General features: G+C 44.2%; 1 protein-coding gene across 1 annotated transcript in view; it reads right to left on the bottom strand.

Annotated features, from left to right (window-relative positions):
• The window catches only part of LOC144698514 (uncharacterized), a gene marked incomplete at its 5' end in the record, with an annotated part of 136,789 nt that extends 117,717 nt beyond the window's left edge, over positions 1-19,072 (bottom strand). Inside the window, one exon of the mRNA XM_078570452.1 lies at positions 18,429-19,072. Within this exon, the coding sequence (XP_078426578.1) occupies positions 18,429-19,072 (644 nt within the window). The remainder of the gene's footprint in view (positions 1-18,428) is intronic.
• Between the last annotated feature and the right edge of the window lie 718 nt (positions 19,073-19,790).

Genomic DNA, 19,790 nt, shown 5'->3' with positions numbered 1-19,790 from the left:
GACCTGTCTCCCATGCCAGACCTTGTCAAAAGCCTGAGAGAATTCCATGTGGACTACATCAATTGAACTACCCTCATCTACACACCTCGTTACCTCCTTGAAAAATTCGATCAAATTTGTTAGACATGATCTCTCACTGACAAAGCCATGCTGACTATCCTTGATTAATTCTTGCCTCTCCACGTGGGGATTAATTCTGTCCCTCAGAATGTTTCGAAAAGTTTCCCTACTACTGATGTTGGACTCACTGTCCTATTAGCTCCCTGGTTTATCCCTACCAATCTTCTTTAATAATGGTACCACATTAGCTGTCCTCCAGTCTTCTGGCACCCCTCCTGTGGCCAGAGAGAATTTGAAAAATAATGTCAGGGCCCCTGCAATCTCCTCCCTTGCCTCCCACAGCACCTGGGATACATCTCATCTGGGCCTGGGGATTAATACACTTTTAAGGCCCAATAAAACCGCTAATACTTCCTCCCTCTCAATACTCATTTGTTCAAGTATATCACAGTCCCCCTCCCTGATTTCTTTACCAACATCGTCCTTCTGTATAGTTAATACAGATGCAAAGTACTCATTTAAAACCTCATCTACATCTTCCAGCTCCTCACACAGATTGCCATTTTGGTCCCTGATGGGCCCTAATCTTTCCCTGGTTATCCTCCTGCCCTGAATATACTTATAAAATGCCTTTGGATTTTAACTTATTTCACCCAGCTGTGTTTTTCATGCCCCCTCTTCGCCTTCCTAATTTCTTTTTTAAGTAACCCCCTGCACTTTCTCTACCCATCAAGGGCTCCTGCTGTTTTGAGCCCTCAGTATGTACCATAAGCTTCCCTTTCTTTCCCCCCTCATCTAATCCTGTCAATTCCTCAACATCCCGGTTTCTCTGGACTTGTTGGTCCTTTGTGGGAAAATGTTGGCCCTGCACACTATTTCCTTTTTGAATGACTCCCACTGCTCTGATGATGATTTTCCTACAAGTAGCTGCTCCCAGTCCACTTTGGCCAGGTCCTGTCTTATCATATTGAAATTGGCCTTCCCCCAATTCAAAACCCTTATTTTCGATCCATCTTCGTCCTTTTCCTTAACTACTGAAATCTTACTGAGTTTTGGTCATTATCACTGAACTGCTCCCCCACTGACACTTCTACAACTTGCCCGGCTTTGTTCTCTAAAAGAAGGTCCAGCACCTCTCTTGTAAGACTTTTTATGTGCTGGCTTGAAAATCTCTCCTGGATATATTTGAAGAATTCAGCCCCCTCAAAGTCTTTCACACTTTGTCTATCCCAGTTAATATTGGGGAAGTTGAAATCCCCGACTATTATTACCCTATTATTTTGACACTTATGAGATTTGCCTACATATCTGCCCTTCTATCTCTCCCTGACTGTTTGGGGGTCTATAGTATGCTCACAACAATGTGATTGACCCCTTTTTGTTTTTAAGTTCTACCTATACGGCCTGATTTAAGGAACCTTCTAAGATACCATCCCTCCTTACTGCACTAATTGACTCCTTGATCAATATTGTGACACCACCATCTCTTTTACAACCTCCTGTCTTGCCTGAAGATTCTATATCTCGGAATATTGAGCTGCCAGTCCTGCCCCTCCCTCAGCCATGTCGCTGTGATAGTAATGATATCATATCCCCATGTGTTAATCAGTATCTACAACTCATTTGCCTTACTCACAACACTCCTTACATTAAAATAAATGTCATCCAGCCTTACCATGTTGCCTTGTGCCTTAACTTAACTATGTACACCCTGCCTTCCAGACTGACTTGTTTTTTCTTATATACTTGTATGTACATCACCCCCTACTATACCTCTACTCAGTATCCCACCCCCATGCCCAATTAGTTTAAGAGCCCACCGACAGCACTAGCAAATTTCCCCACACCTTTTAAAGCACTTCTCACACTTAAATTAAAAGATCTCTTGTCAGTGTGAATGTGGTGTCCCAGCAGTTCTGATGATGTCCTGGACCTCTTACCACACTGTGAGCAACTGAACAGCCTCTAGCCAGTCTGAATTCAATGTGTTTCAGCAGGTCAGTCCAAAGAGACAAACATTTCTCTGGGTTTGAGTTTGCTGTGTGTAAATCCTCCCCTTCTAACCCCCTGTAAAAGGAGTTTCCAAACACTCGGTGTAAACTGGGCTCCGGGAGTTTGTAATCCGGGTTTGGAGTCCTACACCGGGTGTTTGTGAACCCTTCCAGTCCACCCTCCGGCTCCATTCCTCTCCTGCACTCGGCCCTTTCTCACCCGCTGGACTTTAAATTCCACCGCAACAAAAACAAAAATACCTGGAAAAACTCAGCAGGTCTGACAGCATCTGCGGAGCAGAACACAGTTAACGTCTCGAGTCCATATGACTCTTAAACAGAACTAAGTAAAAATAGAAGAGAGGTGAAATATCAGCTGGTTTAAGGGGGGGGTGGTGGTGGGACAAGTAGAGCTGGATAGAGGGACAGTGATAGGTGGAGATAACCAAAAGATGTCACAGACAAAAGTGCAAAGAGGTGTTGACGGTGGTGATATTATCTAAGGAATGTGCTAATTAAGGGTAGAAAGCAGGACGAGCAAGGTACAGACAGCCCTAGTGGGGGTGGGGTGAAGGGATTGAAATAGGATAAAAGGTAGAGATAAAGCAATGGATGGAAATACATTTAAAAATAATGGAAATAGGCGGGAAAAGAAAAATCTATTTCAATTATTGGGAAAAATATTCCACCCGGTTCCCCCGCCCACACTGCGCATGCTCCACTCCCAGCAGGCTCCGCCCCTCTCACTCCCATTGGTTGGAGGACCAGTTGCTCCTGCTCGGTCCTCCAATTCCGCCCCTTCTTCCTATTGGTCTGGAGCTGCCGCCAATCATTCGGTGTCGAAACATGCGCAGTCCGTGGAGACAGACGGGAGCTCCAGTGAGCGGATTTAAAATGCGGGTTTTACAAAGACTGAGTGCAGATCCAGAACCGAAAATAAAAGCGTGAACAGAGATAGGGCCGGCGGATGAATTTGGAAGCTTCATAAACTCACGGTACCGGCCCCAATCCCTCAATAAGAAGCCACCATCCCCGGGTTTGCTCGGCGCTGCGGGAGAAATGCCCTAGTTAACGGCCGCCATCTTTATAGGGGCAATGTGGAGATTCGCGCATGCGCGGCCGCCATCTTCATGGGTCAATGTGCTGCAGGGCGCATGCGCAGCCGCCATCCTCACGGGGACAATGAGCAACAGCCCGAGGGAGACGTTCATAAAATGTGTGTTCACCAGGAGTTTTAGATCAGCAACAATAGAATTATAAACCCATAGTCACTCAGCAGTACAGAATTTAAGTATTGCTGAGAAAAGGAGACATATTGCTGATATTTCATGTTGCACTCCTCTGGACAGATGCAAAAAAAACAAATTTCTGAGCGAATAACAATTTGTGCCGCACAAGGAAAGGGTGTTGACTGGTTGGCCAGTCAGCTCTGATTGGTCAAGGCATTACCATGGAGAATTCACCAAAGAGCTATCATCCTCCATGCTTTTGTTTAATTCAACAAACGGCCCCATCCCTGGACATGCACCTTCTGTCTGCAGTGGACAGTTCCCTGTGTATGAATATATGCAGCTTCTAGCAAGCAAAAGTAAGCCACATTTGAGCCCGACTTATAATCTTTGAAATTTGATGTTCTTGCGTCTGTCCCGATGAGTACAAGATAAAAGGTTTCAACAGAATGTCTTTTTTTAGCAATACTCAAGTGTCTTAAAGGGGGAAAATGTGGTAGACAGAGGAAGAGGTGTAGGGAGAGAATTTCAGAATTTGGGAACGAGGGAACTTAAGGCAAGGTCATTAATGCTGGAGCGATTAAAATGGTGAATGTACAAGCTATCAGAATTGGAACAGTGCAGATATCTCAGAGGGTTGTAGGGCTGGAGGAGATTACAGAGAAAGGGAGGGGCGAGGCCATGGAGGGATTTGAAAACAAGGATGAGAATTTTAAAATCAAGCTGTTGCTTGACCGGGATCCAAGACAGGTGAGGAAGCAAATGGGTGACAGAGGAACAGGACTTGCTATGAGTGAAAACGTGGACAGCAGACTTTTGGATGGCTTCACGCTTACGGAGAGTAGAATGTGGGAGACCAGCCAGGAGTGTGTTGGGATAGTCGTTCAAGTCTGGAGGTAACAACGGCAGTGATGAGGGTTTCAGCAGCAGATGCACTGAGACGGGGTGAGGGCGGGTGATGTTACAGAGGCGATCTTAGTGACGGCACCGATATGAGGTCAGAACCTGATCTTGAGATCAAATGTAACACCGAGGTTATCAACAGACTGGTTTAATCTCAGACTGTTCCCAGGGAGAAGGATGGAGTTGGTATCTAGGGAATGGAGATTGGAGCAGGGACTGAAAACAGTGTCTTCAGTCTTCTCAGTGCTTAATTGGAGTTAATTAGTTATCAGGAAGAGAAGCAGTAACCAGAATGGACCATGAGACTGATCCCAGGTTTAACTTAGTTAGAGAGGGAGAGAAGGAAGGAAGGAAACCCAGGGAGGTTTGGAGAAACCATCTTCACAATCGCTCATTAAATCTCCACACAGTAAGTTTTGGACACAAGGTTAATGTCTGCTAGTCTGTAAGGTCGGTCAGGGGGTTTCAGATTAATGTTTTGTCACGAGTAATGACTGAAGTGAATGATGAAACATATTGTTATCTTCAGTTGGACAAATTTGTAACAAAGATACAGGAAGAATTATCCAAAATTCTGTTTGGCTTCAGCACAGGGAGGATGGAGAGTGTGGAACGGGGATTTGCAGCTTTGGGAGAAGGAGACAGGAAATAATGTTCCATAGAAATGAGAATTGTCTGCTCTGAATTTCTATCCTGTTCTTATAGTGATCACTTTTGTAAACTCCTTTTACAGGGTATCGGAAGGGGAGGATTTACAGAGGGGGAACTCAAACCAAACATCACATCAAGATCTGACAGAGTCACTCGATTCATCAGGACCTGAATATTATTGTCTTTGAATGTCGAACAAGAAATATTTGTTCTGTCTGTGGGAAAAGATTTCAAACATCAGTGAGTCTGGAAAAGCACCGAGACACATACACACCTGAATGAGAGTGTTCCAGTGAACTGACAGTGGAAAGAGCTTTAACCAGTTACACAGCCTGAAATAACATCACAGCATTCACAGCAGGGGGACATTGTACACGTGTTCTATGTGTGGACAAGGATTCAACTGATCATCAAACCTGGAGAGACACAGGGACACCTGCACCATGGAGAAACCGTGGAAATGTGAGGACTGTGGGAAAGGATTCAGTTACCCATCCCAGCTGGAAATCCATTGACGCAGTCACACTGGGGAGAGGCCGTTCACCTGCTCCGAGTGTGGGAAGGGATTCACTCTGTCAGCCAACCTGCGAACACACCAGCGAATTCACACTGAGGAGAGACCATTCACCTGCTCTGAGTGTGGGAAGGGATTCACTCAATCATCTGAGCTGCTGAGACACCAGCAGCTACACACTGGAGAGAGGCTGTTCACCGGCTCCGAGTGTGGGACGAGTTTCAATCAGTCATCCCAACTGCTGATACACCAGCGGCTTCACAATGGGGAGAGGCCGTTCACCTGCTCTGAGTGTGGGAAGGGATTCACTCAGCCATCCGGCCTGCTGAGACACCAATGGTTTCATACTGGGGAAAGACCATTCACCCTCTCCGTGTGTGGGAAGGGATTCACTCAGTCATCCCACTTGCGAATACACCAGCGAATTCACACTGGAGAGAGACCATAAGAACATATGGAATAGGAACGGAAGCAGACCATTTGGCCTCTCAAGTTTGCTGTGCCATTCAATAAGATCATGGCTGATCTTCTTGTCTTTGAATTTCCACATTCCCATCTAACCTCGATAACTTTTGATTCGCTTGCCGAACAAGAATCTATCTACCTCTGTCCTAAAAATATTCAATGACCCCACCTCCACCGCCTTCTGAGGCAGAGAGTTCCCATTCGCACATCCCTCTGAGAGAAAAATTTCTCCTTATCTCTGTCCTAAAAGGGCGACCCCCTAATTTTGAAACAGTGCCCCCTAGTTCTGGACTCACCCACAAGAGGAAACATCCTTTCCACATCCACCTTGTCAAGGCCATTCAGGATCCTGTATACTTCAATCTAATCACTCCTCCCTCTTCTAAACTCCAGTGGAAACAAGCCCAGTCTGTCCAACCTTTCCTCATAAGACAGCCTATTCATTCCAGGTAACAATCTAGTGAACATCCTTTGAACCGCCTCCAATGCATTTATATCCTTCCTTAAATAAGGAGACCAAAACTGCACACAGTATTCAAGGTGCAGTCCTGTATAACTGAAGCATAACATCCTTACTTTTATGTTCAACCCCTCTCCTAACAAAGGATAGCATTCCATTAGCCTTATTAATTACTTGCTGTACCTGCATACAAACTTTTTGTGACTCATTTACTAGAACACCTAGGTCCCTCTGCACCTCAGAATTATGCAGCCATTCTCCATTTAAGCAATACTCTGCTTTTTTGTTCTTCCTGCCAAAGTGACTAACTTCACATTTTCCCACATTTCACTCCATTTGCCAGATCTTTGGCCACTTATTCAACCTATCTACATCCATCTGCAACCTCCTCATGTCCTCTTCACAACATACTTTCCTACCTATCTTTGTGCCAAATGCCAATTTAGCAACCATGTCTTCACTCCCCTCATCTAAGTCATTGATGTAAATCATAAAAAGTTGAGGCCCCAGCACAGATCCCTGTGGGACTCCATTCGTCACATCCTGCCAATCAGAAAAAGACCCATTTACACAAACTCTCTGCTTTCTGCCGGCCAGCCAATCTCCTATCCGTGCTAATAAGTTACCCCCTACACCATGTGCTTTTATTTTCCGTAATAATCTTTGATGTGGCACCTTCTCAAATGCCTTCTGGAAATCCAAGTAGAGTACGTCTACAGGCACCCCTTTATCCATTGCGCATGTTACTCCTTCAAAATAACTCCAATCAATTGGTTAAACATGATTTTCCTTTCACAAAACCATGCTGACTCTTCCCAATTGCCTTGAGCTCTTCTAAATGCCCAGCTATAACCTCCTTAATGATTGATTCTGATAACTTCCCCACGACAGACGTCAAGCTAACTGGCTTATAGTTTCCCGTTTTCTGCCTCCCTCCCTTCTTGAATAGAGGGGTTATATTTGCTACTTTCCAATCTGATGGAACGTTTCCAAAATCGAGCGAATTTTGGAAAATTAACACCAGCGCACCGACTACCGCATTAGCCGCCTCTTTTAAGACCCTAGGATGTAGTTCACTGGGTCCCAGAGACTTGACATCGGCAGCTCCTTCAATTTGCTCAGTAACATTTCCCCAGTGATTTCAATTTCACCAAGTTCCTTTCTCCTGTCACCTTCTGATTTGCAGCTATTACTGGAATGTTTTTTGTATCCTCTATATTGAACACAGAAGCAAAATATTATTCATTTCTTCCACCATTTCCTTATCTACTATTAACTCCCCACTGTCACCCTCTAGAGGACCAACACTCACTTTGCTCACTCTTTTCCTTTTTAAGCACCTGTAGAAACACTTGCTATCCATTTTTACATTTCTAGCAAACTTCCTCTCACACTCTAATTTCTTTCTCCTGATTAACCTTCTAGCCATTTTCGACTGTTCTTTATATTCTGTCCCATCATCTGTCCCGCTGCTCATCTTTGCGGAGTTGTCTGCTTTTTCCTTAAGCTGATGCTTTCTTTAACTTCTTTTGTTAACCACAGAACGTGGGTCCTCCCCTTTATAATTTTTCATTATGGTCGGGATGTACTCATTCTGAATACTTTGAAATATCCCCTTAAATGTCTGCCACTGCTTCTCTATTCATCTCTCCTCTAGCCTAGTTTCCCAGTTCACTTCAGCTAGCTTAGCTTTCATCCCCACAAAGTTGCCCTTATTTAAGTTTAAGATACAAGTCTTTGACCCACTCTTCTCCCTTTCAAACTGGATGTAAAATTGAACCATATTGTGCTCGCTGCTACCTAGTAGTGCCCTTACTCTGAGATCATTAATTAATCCTGTTACATTACACAATACCAAGTCAAATATAACCTGCTCTCTGATTGGCTCCTGAACATGCTGCTCTAAGAAACTATCTCAAAAGCATTCTAAGAACTCCTCATCCAGGCTACTACTGCCAATCTGATGTTTCCAGTTAATGTGTAAATTAAAATCACCCATGATTATTGCCGTCCCTTTATCACAAGCACACAATATTTTCTCTTGAATACTTTGTCCTACACTATGGCTGCTGTTAGGGGCCCATCAACCACTCCCACTAATGTCTATTTTTCCCCTACTATTCCTCATCTCCATCCAAACCGATTCTACATCCTGATCTCCTGATCCAAGCTCATCTCTAACTATTGCATCAATGCCCTCGATTAACAATGCAACCCCTCCACCTTTACCTAGCTTCCTATTCTCCTTGAATGTCATGTACCCCTCAATATTAAGGACCCAATCTTAGTTGTCCTGCAGCCACGTCTCCATAATTACTATCAGATCATATTTATTTACTTCTGTGTGGGTCATCAATTCATTTACTTTGTTTTGAATGCTATGTGCATTCAGATAGAGAGCCTTCAGTCTTGTCTTTTTGTTACCGTTGTAACATCTAGTCTTGACTATTGATTTATTCTTAGGTTTTTTCTCTCAGTCCCTTCCTGCCATTCCCTGACCTCATTTCTCATATTACTATTTTGCTCTCCTGTCTTGACTCTACACCTTCAATTGCTACCTCTACCCAAGCTTGATCCCTCACCGCTCTTGTTTAGTTTAAAGCCTTCTCTACTTCCCTGGTTATGCGATTTGTGAGGACACTCATCCCAGCACGGTTCAGGTGTAAACCGTCCCAACGGTACAGCCCCCACTGCCCCCAGCACTGATACCAGTGCCCCACAAACCGGAACCCAGTTCTCCCACACCAATCTTTGAGCCACGCATTGGTCTCGCTAATCTTATTTGCCCGATGCCAATTTGCACGTGGCTCAGGTAATAATCCAGAGATTATTACCTTTGAGTTTCTGCTACATAATTTGGTACCTAGCTTCTTATACTGACTTTACAGAACCTCTTTCCTAGTTCTACCTATGTCATTGGTACGTACATGGACCAGGACAACTGGATTCTCCCCCTCCCATTGCAAGTCCCTCTCCAACCCTGAGCAAATGTCCCGAACCCTGGCACTGGGCAGGCAACATAGCCGCCTGGACTCTCACTTTTTGCTGCAGAAAACAGTGTCAATGCCCTCACTATACTATCCCTTACTACCACTACATTCCTTTTTGCTCCCCCTGCGTGAATGGCTTCCTGTACCACAGTGTCATGGCCAGCCAGCTCATCCACCTTGCACATTTCACTTTCATCCACACAAGTTGTGAGCACCTCAAACCTGTTTGACACTTGCAAAGTCTGAGGCTCCTCCACTACTGCCTGCTCAGTCCCATTACCTGCCTCACTGACAGTCACATCCTCCTGTCCCTCACTGCTGATCAAACAGATGACCCTCTTCTAAGAGGTGTGACTGTCTTCCGGAACAAAGTATCCAGGTATTTCCCCCCGTCCCTTATGTTGTGCAGTGTCTGCAATTCGGTTTCGAGATCAATTATCCTGATCCGGAATTCCTCAAGCTGCTTACACTTCCTGCAGACGTGTTTGTCATGGATCGCCTTGGCATCCAAAAGCTCCCACATCTCACAGCTGCAAGATAACCCCTGTCCTACCATTCTAACTTATGTTATTTAGTTAATTTACTTTAATTACTTTCTTCCTATGTATGCTACAATTTACTGTGTTTACTGAATGCTAGTACCACTGACAACTAAATATTATATGCTTCTTAACTACAAGGGATGTGTATTAGATCTTTATTTAAGTAACTCTATTTTATTGCTTGTTTAAAATCTTTGTTGTTTTATCTGAATTTTAAAGTGTTCAAATTTTGGTTTATTATTGTAACGTTATTTTTATTTATAGATCTACCTGAACTTGCCTGTCCTAAGCTGGTTTCTCACACACTGTCCCTTAGACTCAACACTTACCGACCAATCAACGTACCAGCTTCCTGTGACATCACAGTTGCCTCTTTCCCCCCACTCCTGCTGCCTCACAGCAGCTGCAACAGTGAAACAGCCCGTTCCTCACTCAAATCCCCCGTCTGTATTTATAGACGTTCCTCACTCAAACCTCCCGTCTGTATTTATAGACGCTCCTCACTCAAATACCCCGTCTGTATTTATAGGCGTTCCTCACTCAAATCCCCCGTCTGTATTTATAGACGCTCCTCACTCAAATCCCCGGTCTGTATTGATAGGCGTTCCTCACTCAAATCCGCACTCTGTATTTTCGACGCTCCTCACTCAAATCCCCCGTCTGTATTTATAGATGCTCTTCACTCAAATCCCCTATCTGTGTTTATAGACGCTCCTCACTCAAATCCTCACTCTATTTATAGACGCTCCACACTCAAATTCCCCGTCTGTATTTATAGACGCTCCTCACTCAAATACCCCGTCTGTATTTATAGGCGTTCCTCACTCAAATCCCCTGTCTGTATTTATAGACGCTCCTCACTCAAATCCCCAGTCTGTATTTATAGACGCTCCTCACTCAAATCCCCAATCTGTATTTATAGGCACTCCTCACTCAAATCCCCGCTCTGTATTTATAGATGTTCCTCACTCAAATCCCCTGTCTGTATTTATAGACGCTCCTCACTCAAATCCCCGTCTGTATTTATAGACGCTCCTCACTCAAATCCCCCGTCCGTATTTATAGCCGCTCCTCACTCAAATCCCCGGTCTGTATTTATAGACGCTCCTCACTCCAATCCTCACTCTGTATTTATAGACACTCCTCACTCAAATCCTCACTCTGTATTTATAGACGCTCCTCACTCAAATCCCCGGTCTGTATTTATAGGCACTCCTCACTCAAATCCCCGCTGTGTATTTATAGATGTTCCTCACTCAAATCCCCCGTCTGTATTTATAGACGCTCCTCACTCAAATCCCCGTCTGTATTTATAGACGCTCCTCACTCAAATCCCCCGTCCGTATTTATAGCCGCTCCTCACTCAAATCCCCGGTCTGTATTTATAGACGCTCCTCACTCCAATCCTCACTCTGTATTTATAGACACTCCTCACTCAAATCCTCACTCTGTATTTATAGACGCTCCTCACTCAAATCCCCGGTCTGTATTTATAGGCGCTCCTCACTCAAATCCCCGCTCTGTATTTATATACATTCCTCACTCAAATCCCCGGTCTGTATTTATAGACGCTCCTCACTCAAATCCTCACTCTGTATTTATAGACCCTCGTCACTAAAATCCTCACTCTGTATTTATAGACGCTCCTCACTCAAATCCCCGGTCTGTATTTGTAGGCGCTCCTCACTCAAATCCCCCGTCTGTATTTATAGACGCTCCTCACTCAAATCCCCTATCTGTGTTTACAGACGCTCCTCACTCAAATCCTCACTCTATTTATAGACGCTCCTCACTCAAATCCCCCGTCTGTATTTATAGACGCTCCTCACTCAAATACCCCGTCTGTATTTATAGGCGTTCCTCACTCAAATACCCCGTCTGTATTTATAGACGCTCCTCACTCAAATCCCCAGTCTGTATTTATAGACGCTCTTCACTCAAATCCCCAATCTGTATTTATAGGCACTCCTCACTCAAATCCTCGCTCTGTATTTATAGATGTTCCTCACTCAAATCCCCCATCTGTATTTATAGACGCTCCTCACTCAAATCCCCGGTCTGTATTTATAGACGCTCCTCACTCAAATCCCCGCTCTGTATTTATAGATGTTCCTCACTCAAATCTCCCGTCTGTATTTATAGATGCTCCTCACTCAAATCCCCGTCTGTATTTATAGACGCTCCTCACTCATAACCCCCGTCTGTATTTATAGCCGCTCCTCACTCAAATCCCCGGTCTGTATTTATAGACGCTCCTCACTCCAATCCTCACTCTGTATTTATAGACACTCCTCACTCAAATCCTCACTCTGTATTTATAGACGCTCCTCACTCAAATCCCCCGTCTGTATTTATAGGCGCTCCTCACTCAAATCCCCGGTCTGTATTTATATACATTCCTCACTCAAATCCCCGGTCTGTATTTATAGACGTTCCTCGCTCAAATCCCCGGTCTGTATTTATAGACGCTCCTCACTCAAATCCTCACTCTGTATTTATAGACACTCCTCACTCAAATCCTCACTCTGTATTTATAGACGCTCCTCACTCAAATCCCCGGTCTGTATTTATAGGCGCTCCTCACTCAAATCCCCGCTCTGTATTTATATACATTCCTCACTCAAATCCCCGGTCTGTATTTATAGACGTTCCTCGCTCAAATCCCCGGTCTGTATTTATAGACGCTCCTCACTCAAATCCTCACTCTGTATTTATAGACCCTCGTCACTAAAATCCTCACTCTGTATTTATAGATGCTCCTCACTCAAATCCCCGGTCTGTATTTATAGGCGCTCCTCACTCAAATCACCGCTCTGTATTTGTAGGCGCTCCTCACTCAAATCCCCCGTCTGTATTTATAGACGCTCCTCACTCAAATCCCCTATCTGTGTTTACAGACGCTCCTCACTCAAATCCTCACTCTATTTATAGACGCTCCTCACTCAAATCCCCAGTCTGTATTTGTAGGCGCTCCTCACTCAAATCCCCCATCTGTATTTATAGACGCTCCTCACTCAAATCCCCTATCTGTGTTTACAGACGCTCCTCACTCAAATCCTCACTCTATTTATAGACGCTCCTCACTCAAATCCCCGGTCTGTATTTATAGACGCTCCTCACTCAAATACCCCGTCTGTATTTATAGGCGTTCCTCACTCAAATCCCCCGTCTGTATTTATAGCCGCTCCTCACTCAAATCCCCGGTCTGTATTTATAGATGTTCCTCACTCAAATCCCCCGTCTGTATTTATAGACGCTCCTCACTCAAATCCCCGTCTGTATTTATAGACGCTCCTCACTCAAATCCCCCGTCTGTATTTATAGCCGCTCCTCACTCAAATCCCCGGTCTGTATTTATAGACGCTCCTCACTCCAATCCTCACTCTGTATTTATAGACACTCCTCACTCAAATCCTCACTCTGTATTTATAGACACTCCTCACTCAAATCCCCGGTCTGTATTTATAGGCGCTCCTCACTCAAATCCCCGCTCTGTATTTATATACATTCCTCACTCAAATCCCCGGTCTGTATTTATAGACGTTCCTCGCTCAAATCCCCGGGCTGTATTTATAGACGCTCCTCACTCAAATCCTCACTCTGTATTTATAGACCCTCGTCACTAAAATCCTCACTCTGTATTTATAGACGCTCCTCACTCAAATCCCCGGTCTGTATTTATAGGCGCTCCTCACTCAAATCCCCAGTCTGTATTTATAGGCACTCCTCACTCAAATCCCCGGTCTGTATTTATAGACGTTCCTCATTCAAATCCCCGGTCTGTATTTATAGACACTCCTCACTCAAATCCCCAGTCTGTATTTATAGACGCTCCTCACTCAAATCCCCAGTCTGTACTTATAGACGCTCCACACTCAAATCCCCCGTCTGTATTTATAGACGCTCCACACTCAAATCCCCTGCCTGTATTTATAGATGCTCCTCACTCAAATCCCCAATCTGTAATTATAGACGCTCCTCACTCAAATCCCCCATCTGTATTTATAGACGTTCCTCACTCAATTCCCCAGTCTGTATTTATAGACGTTCCTCACTCAAATCCTCACTCTGTATTTATAGACACTCCTCACTCAAATCCCCAGTCTGTATTTATAGACGTTCCTCACTCAAATCCTCGGTCTGTATTTATAGGCGCTCCTCACTCAAATCCCCAGTCTGTATTTATAGACGCTCCTCACTCAAATCCCCCGTCTGTATTTATAGACGCTCCTCACTCAAATCCCCATTCTGTATTTATAGACGCTCCTCAATCAAATGCCCGGTCTGTATTTATTGGTGCTCCTCAGCTCCCCACTGTCTCCTGCAGGTCTGCTCCACTCTGACTCCCAGCAAGGTAGGTCTCACTCGAATCCCCGACCTGTATTTATAGGTGCTTCTCATCTCCCGAGTATCTCCCACAGGACTGCTCCGCTCCAACTCCCAGCAAGGTAGAGGGATGGAGCCAGTGACTATGGAGTGGAGTTTGTAGCGAGGACTGAAGACAATGGCTTTCGTCTTCTCAATATTTAAATGGAGGAAATTTCTGTTAACCCAGTTCTCCCAGTATCCTTGGGTGCATCTCATTTGGCTCAGGTGACTTCACAACTTTAAAGTAAAAGCAAAATACTGTGGATGTTGGAATTCTGAAACAAAAGCAGAAAATGCTGGAAAAACTCAGTAGGTCTAACAGCATCTGTGGAGAGAGGACAAAACAGTGAGTCATACGGACTCGAAACATTTTTTTTTTCATTCCACAGATGATCTCAGATCTGTTGAGTTTTTCCAGCAGCGAAGGAGGAGTGGGCGGGGCTGGATGACCGAATGCTGGCAGCTGCTCCTCCAGCCAATCAGAGTGAATGAGGGGTGGGGCTGAGCCCGGATCTCCCTCATTGGCTGAAACTCTGCATCATTCTGAAAGCTGATTTGTCGCAAACTCCAGGAGAAAACTGGACCTTTCTGTTTGTGACTTTAAACAGATGAAACCCTGTGGGTGTGGAGCAGACATTTCAACATTTGTTACTGAAATGTGGGAACATGATAAAACAATATACAAACAATTCAAGGGCTGACTTCAAGGAATGACTGGCCAAGCAGGGAAAGTCACCATTAGAACAAGTAGAATCCCTGGTTTCAATAAATGAACGGGCAGAAGGGTTAGGACAGGTTAGGGAGAAGGTTAATCCTGTCATCATTCAGAACATCACATGGAAGCCCAGGCCTGGGAGAGGGGGATCCACCGCAGACATAGGAACAGGGGAATGAAAACAAAAAATGCCGGAAAAACACAGCGGGTCTGAAAGCATCTGCGGAGAGAGAGACAGAGATAATGTTTCGAGTCCGTATAACCCTTCTTCAGATCTAAAAGGAGGTAGAGATGTGGTGAAATATGTACTGATTAAGGAGAGTGAATTTGCCCAATCTCTCTTCATAAGACAGTCCCACCATCCCCGGAACAAACCTATGAACTTTCATTGCACTCCCTCTATGGCAATAATATCCTTCTGAGGCAAGGTGACCAAAACTGCACACACTACTCCAGGTGCATTCTAAACAATTGAAGCAAGACTTTACTACTCCTGTACTCAAATCCTCTTGTGGCAAAAGCTAACATTCCACGAGCCTTCCGAATAGCTTGCTGCATCTGCATGTTAGCCTTCAGCGACTTATGGACAAGGACACCCAGGTCCCTTTGTACATCTACACTTTCTCATCTCTTATTATTTAGGAAATACTCTGAACGTCTGTTCCTTCTGCCATTTTTCCACAATATATTCCATCTGCCATGTTCTTGCCCACTCACTAAGTCAAATCCTCCCATAGCTGCTTTACATCTACCTCACAACACATTCCCACCTCGCTTTGTATCATCTGCGAACTTGGAAGGATTACATTTGGTCCCCACATCCAAATTGTTAATATATATTGTGATCAACTGGGACCCAAGTACTGATCTTTGTGGTACCCCACTAATCACAGCTTACCAACACGAGAATTACCCGTTTATTCCTACTCTCTGTTTTCTGCCTGTTCACCAATCCTTAATCCATGTCAGTGTATTGCCTCCTATCCCATGTGGGTTTATTTTGCTAATTAATATGTCAGGTCCCAGTGACTTATCAACGTTCAATCCCATTCTTACTGATATTAATTTCCTTCAACTCCTTATTCTCCCTACTCCCTTGGATCTCTAAACCTGGGAGATTTCTTGTATCTTCCCCAGTGAAGGCAGACTCAGAATTATCATTTAGCTTCACTGCCATTTCTCTAATCCCCGACTCTGCATGCAATGGACCCACATTTGCCTAAAGCAGCTTTTAGAGTCTGTTTTTATCTTTTCTCTAGATTGCATTCATATGCTATTCTCCCTTTCTTTACCAGTTTCCTGGTCTTCTTTTGTTGTATTTTAAAAGCCTCCCAATCCTCAGGTTTACTACCACTTCTGGCAACTTCATAAGCTTATCTTTAAATCTTATACCATCCTTAACTTCCTTTGTCAGCCACGGTTGACTGACTTTTTGGGGGTTCTGCACCTTGAAGGAAGGTGTATGTGCTGTAAGTTATGTAATAATTCTTTGAAGACTATCCATTGCCTCTGTACATTTTAACGTATTTTCACATTCTATCTCAGCCAATTTCTCCCTCACGCCTTCATAATTTCCTTTATTCAACTTTAACACCCTTGCTTCAGAGTGAACTACCTCATTTTCAAACATAGTATAAAATACTATAATATTGTGTTCACTCGCCCCTCAATGTTCTTTTACAAGAAGATTATTAATTAGTCCTTTTTCATTACATAATGCTAGATCTAAAATAGACTGTCCTCGAGTTGGCTCCTCAACATACTGCTCTAGAAAACCATTCCCAACATACTCCAGAAATTCATCTTCCAATGCATCAGTGCTCAATTGGTTTACCCAGTGTACACGTAGATTGAAGTCATCCATGATCAATGTATAGCCTATGCTACATGCTTCTATCATCTCTTGATTAATACATTACTATTACCATTACTATTTGGTAGGCTATGAACAACTCCAACCAATGTCTGCTACCTTTTGCTAATTCTTAGCTCCACCCAAACAGATTCCACACATTGTTCTTCCAAACTGAGATCCCCTTTACTAATGCACTGATCTCATCCCTTATTATCAGCACAACTCCACCTCTTTGTCTGTCTTTACTAAACTTCCAGTATCCATGAATATTCAGTTTGCAGTTTTTGTCACCATGCAGCCATGTTTCCATAATGGCAATAATATCTTACCCCTATATCTTACTATTTGTGCCTTTTGATCATCGATTGTGAATGCTGTGCGCATTCAGGGAGAGCACCTTTAATTTTGTCTTTTTAACATAATTCTGCATTCGAAGCAGACTCCATGCTCTGCTTTGTTTCTCATGCCTTGTAGCCTCACTACTACTTCCTGTTACCCATTTTACTTCCTTCTCATTTTACACTTAAAGGAGGATGAGTAGAATAAATTAACAGTAACTTCACTTTGCTACACTTCTCCTAACTTTACCTTACTTTAGTTTACTTTATGACTATATTTCACTTTGACTTGATTTAATGTTACTTCCCTATTGCTGGTGTTCCTTACTGAAATCCAGGCAGCTACCTCTTTATAAATGTTATGGTTTTGTTTCTAGTTTTAATATATTTAAACACACTCCCGAACAGCAACTTCTCACCAACCAAGTTTTCCTGCGATGTCGCTCTTGGGTTTATTTTCAAACTCAGCCCACTGCCCGAGTAGAGGTGCTCCTCACAGGTCTGGCTGTCTCCTCTCCCAGAAGGTGAGACACGTCGGGAAGGAACAGAAGGGAACGTTTACCTGTGTCACAGCCACATAGGATCTCACTTGTGACTGATAAGAACTGTTATCGAACTGAGGCAGGGCAGAAACCTGATTGGAGGGATTCAAACAGGGAGTTCTCTGAAAAATGGACACGGATTTGGCAGATTACAAAACGTTTCAGGATTTTTGAATAGAAAGTGAGGCTGGAGATGGGGCAGCAGCATGCAAAGATGGAAGAGTGAAGGGCTTGTTTTTATTTAAGGACGTTGTAACGATGGAAGGTTTAAAGGAGAGAGGCACAGTATCTGAAAAGAGAGAACCATTGACAATGACGGCAAACATGGGGAAGTTGGATGGTCAGTAGTTTAGTGGGAATAGGGTCGATGGAGCAGGTGGTGCACACAGAGGGCATGAGAGGAGATGGGAGAGAAACTGGAAAAAGATGTGTTCACGGCTCAGACATTGGGGGAAATTTAGAGACAGTTTGTCCTGGTGGGTTAGTGGAAGGGAGGGAAGCAGCAGAGGCAGCTGATCGGATTGTCTCAATCTTAGTGACAAAGAAGCTCCATGAGCTCCTCATAATTGTCGTTGGGGCTGAGGATGGAGGAGACAGGGCAAGGGAGAGCCCTTCAAAAGGAACTAACTTGTGCTAGAGATATCAAAAGGACTCAACACACTGTTTATCGCAAAGCTGATTTATTCCAATTTTATACAGAATCTGTAACTGGGCTGGAGTTTATTAACCTCAGCAGAAACACACTCTTATGAATATGCTTCAGACAAGAATATCATTGGGAACTAAATCCAACCACAGCAGTTACTTGTGAACCCGCTGGTGTCTCAGCATATTGGATAACTGTATGAATACCTTCCCACACTCTGAGCAGGTAAATGGCCTCTCCCCAGTGTGAACTCTCTGGTGTCTCAGTAGATGGAATGACCGAGTGAATCCCTTCCCACACTTGGAGCAGGTGAATGGTCTTTCCCCAGTGTGAACTCGTTGGTGTTCCAGGAGGTTGGATGGATCAGCAAATCCCTTTCCACATGTGGAGCAGGTAAATGGTCTCTCTCCAGTGTGAACTCTCTGGTGTCTCAGCAGGCTGGATGAATCAGTGAATCCCTTCCCACAATCAGAACAGGTAAATGGTCTTTCCCCAGTATGAACTCTCTGGTGTCTCAGCAGGGTGCATGAATCAGTGAATCCCTTCCCACAATCAGAACAGGTAAATGGTCTCTCCCCAGTATGAACTCGTTGGTGTCTCAGCAGGGTGCATGAATCAGTGAATCCCTTCCCACAATCAGAACAGGTAAATGGTCTCTCCCCAGTGTGAACTCGCTGGTGTTTCAGTCGGTTGGATGAATCAGCAAATCCCTTTTTACACACAGTGCAGGAAAATGGTCTTTCCCCAGTGTGAACTCGCTTATGTTTCATTAGGGAGGATGAATCAGCAAATCCCTTCTTACACACAGAACAGGTAAACAGTCTCTCCCTAGTGTGAACTTGCTGGTGTCTCAGCAGGTGGAATGACTGAGTGAATCCCTTCCCACACTCGGAGCAGGTGAACGGCCTCTCCCTAGCGTGAACTCGCTGGTGTTTCAGTCGGTTGGATGAATCAGAAAATCCCTTTCCACACACTGAACATATGAATGGCCTCTCTCCAGTGCTTGTACACTGATGGATTTCCAGCTGGGATGGGTCATTGAATCCCTTCCCACAGTCCCCACATTTCCATGGATTCTCTCCATTGTGACTGTGTTTCAACAGGTCAGATGATCGGCTGAAGCCTCGCCCACGCACAGAACATGTGTGCGGTTTCTCCCCACTGTGAACAGGGCTCTTAATCACCATATTCAAAATCCGATGGTATTTGGGTTACGATCAATTGGACAACACTGTCAGATCCTGATGTGATATCGGGTTTGTGATTCTGGACTGCAAACCCTGTGAAAATAGGACAAAACAAACAAAGGTGAGTGAGAGAGAACTCACAAAAACACAAAGGCTGGGTGTGAAATTGAGCTCAATGTGTGGGACTGGCATTAGGAAAAAGTGACCATGAAATTTGCTGGATTATCATAAAAACCCAACTGGTTCACTAATGTCCTTCAGGGAAGGGAACCTACCTTCCAGTCTGGGCCTACACAACTCTACCAGAACTTTGACAGCATTTCCCAATCCCTTA

Source organism: Cetorhinus maximus, chromosome 23, assembly GCF_964194155.1.
Source record: "Cetorhinus maximus chromosome 23, sCetMax3.hap1.1, whole genome shotgun sequence".
Taxonomy (NCBI): Eukaryota; Metazoa; Chordata; class Chondrichthyes; order Lamniformes; family Cetorhinidae; genus Cetorhinus; species Cetorhinus maximus.
This window is presented reverse-complemented; position numbering and strand designations above follow the sequence as displayed.